Here is a 10,225-nt window from a genome sequence, read left to right as displayed (position 1 = left end):
ACTCATATGCACCACTAATACCAGAAAAAGAAAACACTTGAGCGAGATTCAACTAACATAGCAACCACAAAAAGAAGTTTTTTTTTTTTTTACCTCGGACTAATCCTCATGTACGGGGATCTTCGCAACTAGCATGTTTAAATGCACGGAGGATGTTGAATAACTTGAACATGTCTTTTCCTCCACCAAATAACTTCATGTCCAACTTTTCAGCGGCAAAGCATCCTCTAGAACCTAAGCACGTAAATCCTCCATAAAATCCCGGTCCAAGGGGTGGTAGGTTAGCTGAAGTTGGAGCTTGTCGTTGGGAAATTACTTGGTACGATTTAACTTGAAGGTGCTCTCCGTCAAAATATCGCTCCACAAAGTGCATCACAGGTTGATTGTTTCAGAATGATGCAAATAAAATAATAGAATTATCCCGGTTGGGATCAAACTCTTCATATGGCAGAGGGTGAATGGACTTATCATAGGATTGATTTTAGTGGTTGGTTGCGATGAATTCCGAACAAGATCTCAGGTTTTTCTCCCCTTCTAGTTCCACCTGAAAGGAAAAATGAAGAAAAAGAAGTCGTATAGTAGAAATGGAGCATCTTTATGTTTTTGGTGGGACAAATGGAAAGATAACCAGTGTCTAAAATAAAGATTTCCAAGCATTTATAAGATTACAAGTCAGAAAAATTAAAGTCTCAATGAGGTTGTGGACAATGGAAGTTGGAATTTGAGATTGTGCAGAAATCTCAAGGCAACAGAATTACAGAACACGATGGACTTGTTTGAACTGATTAACACTCCACCAGCTTTTAACGACCAAGCAGATGCTCTTCAATGCTCTGTGCCAGTTGGATTTTCAACTAAATCTTGCTACAATTAGTTAATTGGATATAGAAAGGTATTTTATCAGGGGTTGAAGAATTAAAATAAAATTGTACTTGGAAGATTGGATATGGCAAAAATATTAACATCTGGGAAGACCATTGGATCCCAGATGTCAAACATCCTGTCAATACCGAGAAACGGGGCTGAAAACATCACAAAAGCTAGTCAACTGCTCATTAATAACAAAGTATGGGATCAAACCAAACTTGAAATGTGCTTTGATGAACCAACAATTGGAAACATCAAGAAAATAAACGTTCATGTGCGCAACAGAGAAGACTCTTCTCACTGGAATCTACATTCAAAAGGTATTTTCATTTTTAATCACTGTTGGGATATATGTTTTTAAAACAAAATTTATGCCTGATTTTGATGGACTAGGATTTTAATATGGATAGTATTTTTCATCATGAATATCTAACGAAGAAAAATGTTATTGACGATAAAAAAATTTTAACATGTTGTAGAGTTCTATTTTTATCTCCGACAAGAAAATGAATTGGGTTTATAAATTTTTACTAGATATACTAAACATAATGAGGATCATCCACGTTAAATTTAAGATTTTTTGGATACAAAAGTATTTTTAAGATATTTTATAAAACCACATACGTTGCTAAAATTTCTGAGGGGAAGAAATTTAACCATAATTGAATTCGTTTGTCCAATCTTTGTGTAGCTATTTTGAAATTGTGTCACATGAAACATGTAGATCAGGAACTTATCTTCAAAACCCAATTTGGATTTTTCCATTTGAATTTTTAGTTTGACAGATGTGGTGATTTCGAAATTGTTGTGTATGTATGCCAAAACATGAGTCGTTATACCTGAGCATAGAGATTAGAGATGTTAAAAATTACATTAAAAAGTATGTTTTGATCTACTACTTCATATTCTTGTTTTGGTAGTGAAAACAAAGTGTTTTTTTTTAATAATCAAACAGTTACAAATTCAGCCATCACAGTTAGTAGACACTAAACTGGAGGGTGAACCATTACAGGGGATGACACAAGAGAAGAGAAGTAATCTACTATAACAGTAAGGAAAATGAAATAAAGGGAAAATTAGATAAGTGTCGAGACAAGAGTTGTTGCATCCAGATATAGAAGCATACATCCTCACTTGGTCCAGTTCTACAGAAGAAATTTTCGATTCCTCCAACTTAACATCAGCGTCACTACGACCATGAGTACAGTAAACCACTACTGGATCCCTTTTCAAGACGTGGGTATGTTGATGTTTAATTCTCATAAATGAGCCACGCGTGACATACAAAGGTGCATTCTCCTCCAAGGACAAGAATGACTAACAAAGGTGAACCAATACCAGTTCCCTCCAAACAGAAGATTGTCAAAAGACTGGTTGGGGAAAAAAAATATTGTGTAAAATTCCTCGAAAACCTGCCGACAGAAAGACCCAAACTGCTGAGAAATCCACCCAAACCACTTATAGTCAAAGACATGATTTATCTTAAAGGTCTGACAACAAGATATAACTAACATAAGGGTAAACTGGAGACGAACAAATCATCCCAAGAGATTGATAGAGTAGAATGATTCGATAAGAAAACTCTAAAAGCAACCATCCCGACGAAATGATGCATAAATCACTGAAGTCCCAAAAGAAACCAGAGACAAGATTCAAGCCTAATCAAAATATCCTCATCAATGTGCCGAGAAGGAGCACTAACTTTTCCGCCAAATTTTATTTTGAAAAATAAAGAACCACAATGACATGGAACTAACAAAAAGTGGTACCTTCCATCCTTATTAACACAACACTAAAAAAACCTATGATATAACCACCCAATATGCATTAGGAGTACATAATACACAAATAAACCTTACTCTTCAGATTAATCAAACAACGTATATCATACTCTTTGAGGACCAGAATTAAAATACCATTCCATTCTTGAGAAAAAAAGTAAATGTCAAGTTGAATTTGTCTTAGGGTATCAATACTAGTAACTACGAGATGGAAAATAGTATAGGTGCTCTTGATGACTAACTCATTATTCCTATTTTTATCTGTAGTACAACAGTACCAAACGTGATCCAGGCCACAACAGTCTTCAACTTGCACTAGGCAGCTATTTCTCGTAAATAACATACTAGTAAGACACTTCCACTCTCGAGAGAACAGGTAGAAATCCAGTCTTATTTGTCTATAATCCTCAACATTTTTAACAACAAAGTATTGGTAGGAAAAATAGACATCCCCATAAAATAATACAACCTTGAGAAACAAACCAAACCGAAAGCAGTCCAAACCAAAGAGGTCAATGTCCTTTTCCACCTCCCTGAGATGTTCTATAAAGCTAAGCTCATGAGAAGCTATCAAATAAAACTTCCCGTCCTCATCTTTTTATCAGTCTCAAAGAAATGGACATCATGATGGGCTATGCTTAAGATAATGAAAAAATAAACCACCACAGCCTCCATGTCAACAAGAATATGCTTTCCACTACATGAGATAGAGGTGAAATACCTTTCTGTAGAGGGAAGAACTTCAATTGCATCTCCAACTATTGAATAAACCGATCCATTGACCAGACCAGTCCAAGTATTGACTTGACCCAATGATTGAATTTGACCATTCAAAGTAATAGTTTGACCCACCGATTGACCAGGATGATTATTGACTAAACTCGAGCTTTGACTCTGGACAAACATCATGTTGACCGAGGGAGAATCGCCGCTGAATTTATATAGGATTAGGTCATCAGAACCACTGCTACCGGTCGCCGAAAAACTGTTATGGCTCACAGGACTTCTGGTAATCTCCAAAGACGGGCTTTGAAGAACTTCCAAAAAGGAGTTGGTATCTTCATCCGTGATGTAATACCTTCATAGAGGTCACACAGAAAATTCATCTCAATAGCCAAAATGCTAGAGGGGTTTCGAGAAATAATATTTAAATTCAGATGATTAAATATCTCGCCGATCAACTCAACCTCCATAGAAGAAACAAGAAAGAAGAACAACTTGAAAACTGAAACAAGAAAGGCGAAACCACTAGAAAAAAACAGATCTACATAAGAGAAAAAGCTTTAAACGAAAGAAAAAGATGAAGTAGAAAGAACTCAAACTGGGTCTTGAACAGAGACTAAGAAAAACATACCACAAAGGGAAAACCAAAAGAAGTAAAGAAACTAGAGGTCGAACTAGAGAAATAAATGAGAGAATGGAAATTATAGAGCATTTAAAACAGGAGAGAACAAAAAAAGGAGAGAAATTAAGGGTGGAGAAAGCGGTTTTGAGGAAGAAAAGAGTGGTTTTGGAGAAAACATGCGACTTTTGGGAAGAAAATGAGTGGTTTTGGAGAAAACATGCGGTATTGACTGGAAAAATTAGGGGGGCTTGAAAGAAACATACGGATTACTTTTTCTCATTATATGTAATTGAGCTATTGATTCATACCTAACTAAGATTATTGTTAGAAATCAAACTAGTACACCACATATGTTTGATAATATGCTTAATAGAAAGTTTGAATATATGCATGATGTTATAACTATATAACTTTTAATCTTTGTTACTTAAGAGAAACTTGGAGTATCATATTTTACTTGTTTTTCAAGTAATTATGTAAGTGCATAACTTACTTATTTTTGGTTTCAAATGCTCACATCTAAATGATTATGACAAGTGAAAATTCACTTACTTGAGCAAGTTTTATTTTCCAATGAAATAAAAATTGCGGGAGATTAATTGATGTGTGGGGTTTTGCTAATTTCTTTATTGATGTGCAAAGAATGGACAATGCAATATAACCAATTGAGCTTCCAAAACAAATGAAGTATGTTTGATGAACTATTTGTAGATTTTGTAGTGATCAAATAACTGCATTCTAGATTGAAAATAAATTGATTATTCAATCTTAGAATAAATTTTAGGGAAATAAGGTATTGAGAATTATTATGTATGACAATAAACGTGTGACTCACATAAGTTTGGAACATATGAGATAAAATTTGACACAAAACCAAAATTGAAATAATTAGAAATCTAGTCAAAACAAATGTGAATATCAACTCTCACCAAGAAGTGAACGTAATATTAATTATGAAGTTATTTGCTATGCTTGCACGACATTGCAAGGATATCAAATATTATTAACAACGCTTTTCAAGCTAAGTTAATGCGAATTTTCGATACGGTGAGAGGTTGGTATATGTTGGGGTTTTACACCATGCTTGTATTGATAGGTTATGGTTCAAAAGTTGAACCAGATCGTTTTAAAAGAAAATGGTGTTGAGATATACTCACATCACTAGGATTTTCGGTATTGGTACGGTCTCAAAGTTTATTTTGGGTAGAACAATCTTGTTAAAGATGTTCATACTTCTTAAATGAGAAAGAATCTAGATTCCGCCTATCTTGTTATTAACAAGACTGAGATTACAAATTTGTTGAATTCGATCATTGCACTACTACGAATGATATGTTATGGATAAAATGTTTGATATAGGACGCTAACCCATGTATAGAGATGTTATTGAATATCATGATTATCCTATATTTTCATCATCCTAAATATTGGAGAACATGGTGGTAAATGATACTCTTTCTCCCCCATCAGATGGATTCAACATGTTTTGTGCGATTATAAGAATATATCAAAACAAACAATTTACTTTAAAGCTCCCAAACACAATCTTCGTATAAAATGATTTGGGTGAGCTTGTTGACGTAATTTTAATTATTCATTTATTTTATTTTATTCCTGCTTGTGTCTTTAGGAGGTTATGATTTTATATCTCCCCACTATTTTTGTTAAAATAAAATACGTCATTTTTGTCATGTGCAAGTAGACTTGTGTTCTGGCTTTAGCGGCTTGACAACTTGACACCAACTGGATGGAAAAAGCACCAAACAAAAAAAATATACTTATCTCCGTCCCAAATTAGTTGAGCTAGTACAATTTGGAAATGATTTATCTCTCAAACTATATCATGGATATTCGTAAATTTTATATCATTGAAAAGCATTTTAAAACACATACGTGACGAATATAAACATGACTATCAAATGACTAGCTCAACTAATTTGGGATGAAGGGAGTACTATTTTATTTTTACAAATAAGGCACATATCTCCGATCACGAAATTAAATAGGAGATATATCCACAAATATCCCAAATTATAACGGCAACATGGTCTTCATATCCTTGTGCATTGTTCTGATAACAGTAGTAACCTGTTGAATTTGGTCATCACTTGAACATGCTGACAAAAGAACTTTTGCAGTACCTCCGTCCGGATAACATCCAGCATCAATCATTTCTTCAAATATTTCTAGACATCTCAAGTACTGTTTCTTCTTAGAGTATGCTCCCATTCTTGAAGTCCATGTAACCACATCAGGTTTCAAATTCTTACTAGGAAGAGATCTAAACAACTCCTCCATTCTCTCCAAAAATCCTGCTCGACCATATACATTGATCAATATGTTATAGGTGCTTATGTCAGTTGTGTACGGTCCATTTTCCATTGCCTTCAAAACCTCTTCCATTTTCGATAAATTACCTGTTCGGCCGTAGCTATTAAGCATACTGTTTAAGACATATGTGTCGGGTTTGAGACCGGATTTATGCATTTGGTTCACAATTTCTTCGCATTTAGCTATGTTTCCGGACTTTGAGTATGCTGATAGGAGTAGCATATGAGACTTCATTGTTGGGGTCATTCCGTGTCTTTTTAGTTCTTCGAATATTGCTCGGGCATCTAGAATTCAAGAGAAACACCATACAGATAAGATAAAAGAAAGTGGAAATTTGAGATGGTATGACAGGTTTGAGACTTATTTCCTAGACACAGTTGGCCGAGAAATTTTTTGATGGGTGCGTTTTCTGATGGGGGTATGAGGGACAAATAAGGTGCTGACATGTGTCATGTTTCCAAAAATACCAAACATAAAATTTAAGCGATTAAGATAGAGAAGATTTTCTCCAAAAATACATGTTTTTTATATTTTTGGTAACAAAATTTGTTGTAAGCATTTACCCATCAAAAAAATTTCTCCAGTTGGCCTATAGATCCAATTTAGCAACACTTGCAAAATAAAAGTAGCCACTGCAATTGGGGATCTTTTTTCTGACGAGAGTTAGGATGTAGATGAGTTTCGACCTCGACTTTTGGTTATTAGTTATTACCACCGAAAATTTTCACCTCCATTAGAGATGTGAGCTGGAGATCGAATGGAGAATCTCTAACAAATGAAAAGACGCAATCTAGAAGAAATAAAGCTTAAAAAAATTACCCTCATGAAGACCAGCTCTGCCATATGCATCAACCATAATATTATATGAAGCTCTATCTGGATCACATCCCATATACTGCATGAGCGAGAATATTTCGGCAGCCCCCTGGGCAAAACCTGCACGACTGTTGGAGTAAGTGGATTAGCATTCTATGGACAGTATTGCAACACATGTTATATACACGCATTACAAGTAGTACCTGTAAGCTTCCATGAGTGCGTTGTAAACATAAACATCAGGCTCATAACCTTCTTTCTGTAGCTCCTCAAATATCTCTTCTGCTTTCTCACAGAGTCCTTCCCTTGCAAATGCATTGATTAACGCAGTGTACGTGCATATATTAGGCTCGCAGTTTTGACTGATCATTTCCTTGAATACCTTTAAAGACATAAAAGACCTACGAGCCTGCAAAAGGAAGAAAAAACAAAGATGGTAAAAATAAATAAAATGCAAGTAATATGAAGACAGTCACCATTGGTTTTGATGGTAGTCAGCACTTGGCAACATACATTTACAGTGTGCTAAATGATTTTGCAAGAAACCGTTAGGTTTCTCAGGAAAAAAAAACGATTCTCCGGACACTTGTCCTAATGGTGCCGATAATTTGAACATGAAGTAAACTGAACAGATAGGAAAACAATTGAATAAGGGATCAAACATTACACCTTTCCATATAAATTAATCATCATGGTATATGTATCTGCAGATGGCTGGCAACGATCTCTCTTCATCCTCTCAAAAATCTCCACTGCCTTTTTTGCGTTTCTTCCTTTTAATAATCCATCAATATAAGCATTGTACACAACCACACCTGAGTCAAAGTGCCGATTTCTCTACATGAATTAAATTTAAACACAGTTGTAAGTAAATAAAAAGTACTAAAGCTAATAATGTGATGGTTAGCTCTATTAAGGCCGTGCCTCGTATCTGGTGAATATCTCTACCTGAAGGAAATATAAAAGAGTCTATCTTGTTTACTAGTTTATTATTGTAGTCCACAACAAATTGTTTGGGTTAAGTGGCAAGAAAGGCGGTGCATGTTCACAAACCATAAGACTTCAAGAACTGCAAATATTCACAGCCCTACTTCTATCTATGAGTGTCCAAAATGCAGCTTACAACCATAAGCTAAGCTTGACCCCAACAAAACAACTTGTTACATTTGCATTGTGAGAAAACACCGAATACAAACCTGATGAACGCCTCAACCTGACTTGCAAAATATTTGCCTTATTTTTAAGTGACAAAGAAAATCAGTTGGTCACTTTGTGGTAGGTTATCAGGATGTTGCCATCAGCATATGATTTAGAAGACATCAAATTAGGTGTACGCATTAGCTGGAAAATGAGAAGGATATACATACTTGGGGGAAGCCCGTACTTTTGCATCTCAGAAAACACAGCTTCAGCTTTATCTAGCAACCCTGATGAGCAATAGGCTCTCAAAAGAAGTGCATAGGTATCTTCATTAGGCACTATTCTTGCATCCATAAGTTGGAGGTAAATCGATTCCGCCTTTTTGTAATGAGATTTTTGTCTGTAAGAATCTATCAGTAAATTATAACACATGATATCTGGTTGGAAAGAGCTTCTGTACAAAATCCATTCACACGCCTGAAACAATGGTAAAGCAAAACCATTTCTTAAAACTGTATTTTGCTACACAATTGGGTAATTAACAAACGAGGTCGATGTGCACAGTCCGTACCATGATTATTGGATCCCATTGTTTGTTGAGACGAAGTTGAACGATTACATTTATAATGTCATCCCATGTAGTGTGAGTTGGACTAAGAGAATCGAGAGTGTTCCAGATTGTACTGATGCCATCTTCTAATTGTGCTTCGTTATAATTCTGCAGGTAGTTGAGTAGTTGCTGACCGGTGGGACTCATCACTGGGAATACACCATCTACAAACCCAGTCCCGTACTTCCATCCCCTTCCTCTCAGTGTACCGCCTTCAATGTAAAAACAGCAACACAGATTCTTAGATAAATGGGCATGCATATATCATCAATGTTCCTTTAAGTGGTCACATCTAGCGCAGCCTCAACCAGAAGATGATTAATGTCAATTGTTTTAGGGAAATAACCACATCTTGCAATATCAGATAAACCGGAATGCATATCGTCTAGCATCTAATTTATCGGCCAAGTCATTCCCCCTGTTTAAGCTAGAACATCCTATCTAGAAGCAGCTGTATTTTTTGTCACCAGGAATCACTAGTAGTAGTTGCACTCGAAGATTGAAGTCTCAGCTCTTAGAGTGCATCAATTGTTGAATTTGCTAGGCTGTAGTGCACTACTACTAATTAAGAAACATGATAAAATAAATAAGATTAGTGTCAAGTGCGAATTAATCACATACCTTTCTTCCGGGACAACTTCTTATGATCAAAGCTTCTTAATTTCCCCTGTTTGTCGATGAAAAGTGAATCCCTCTTAGTAGTAGGAGTGTCATGATCAGTAACTGTAGTAATACTAGTAGTTCTGCTGTTACTCTTGCTTCGGCAGCATATCATCCACTTGGTTCTAATGTTGGTCTTCCTCCTTGTGCTGCTGCTTCTGGAGTCGAATTTAAGGGAGTTGCAGTCAGAAAACCTACAAGTGAAAATGCCTTCCAATTCCATAAATTCACTCTAGTAGTACATGCATCAATTTAGACTAAGAGGCAGAGCAAGAGAAAGAGTGTTGAATGATTTTGTTGGGTTATACATTATCTTATCTTTGAGGTGAGGTTGTGGTGCAGCTGGATATTCTTATACAAAACAAAATACTTTTGTCTCTGGGATACATATAACATATTTGTCTGATTCTGGCAGCATATTTATTTTTTTTTTTTTTAAAAAGAATGAATTTGTCTTCTTCTGGCAATTCTTTTCCTGGTCATGACTCATGAAAACTGATGGAGTTTTGTTCCTGTTTCATATTTTAAGAGTTTTGAAGGGAGATTCAGTATTAAGAAACAAGGCATAACTCCTGAGAAATGCTCTGATGCTTTTCTATATAAAGGAACAACCAAGGAACTGGATGCTGAAAGGGGAAGAAAGCATGCTGTCAGGAAATAAAATTCTCCGAAGAA

At 35.5% G+C, this 10,225-nt stretch overlaps 1 protein-coding gene across 1 annotated transcript; it reads right to left on the bottom strand.

The window, feature by feature from the left end:
- Nucleotides 1-5,910: 5,910 nt before the first annotated feature.
- On the bottom strand, nucleotides 5,911-9,850 carry LOC113290041 (pentatricopeptide repeat-containing protein At2g35130-like). Its single transcript, XM_026539546.1, has 7 exons — nucleotides 9,512-9,850; nucleotides 8,852-9,102; nucleotides 8,508-8,757; nucleotides 7,810-7,955; nucleotides 7,344-7,549; nucleotides 7,144-7,268; nucleotides 5,911-6,608 (listed from the first exon to the last, which is right to left on the bottom strand). The coding sequence occupies exons 1-7, from the start codon at nucleotides 9,771-9,773 to the stop codon at nucleotides 6,025-6,027; spliced, it is 1,824 nt and encodes a 607-aa protein (XP_026395331.1). The 5' UTR covers nucleotides 9,774-9,850; the 3' UTR covers nucleotides 5,911-6,024.
- Between the last annotated feature and the right edge of the window lie 375 nt (nucleotides 9,851-10,225).

The sequence above is a fragment of the Papaver somniferum genome, chromosome 6 (assembly GCF_003573695.1).
Source record: "Papaver somniferum cultivar HN1 chromosome 6, ASM357369v1, whole genome shotgun sequence".
In the NCBI taxonomy this organism is placed as follows: Eukaryota; Viridiplantae; Streptophyta; class Magnoliopsida; order Ranunculales; family Papaveraceae; genus Papaver; species Papaver somniferum.
This window is presented reverse-complemented; position numbering and strand designations above follow the sequence as displayed.

Coding starts and splice junctions, on each gene's coding strand:
- LOC113290041 (XM_026539546.1), bottom strand. CDS start 9,773: ATGGAATTGGAAGGCATTTTCACTTGTAGGTTTTCTGACTGCAACTCC. Junction 7,550..7,809: donor TGATTAATTTATATGGAAAG/GTGTAATGTTTG, acceptor TTCCTTTTGCAG/GCTCGTAGGTCTTTTATGTC. Junction 6,609..7,143: donor CAGAGCTGGTCTTCATGAGG/GTAATTTTTTTA, acceptor CTTGAATTCTAG/ATGCCCGAGCAATATTCGAA.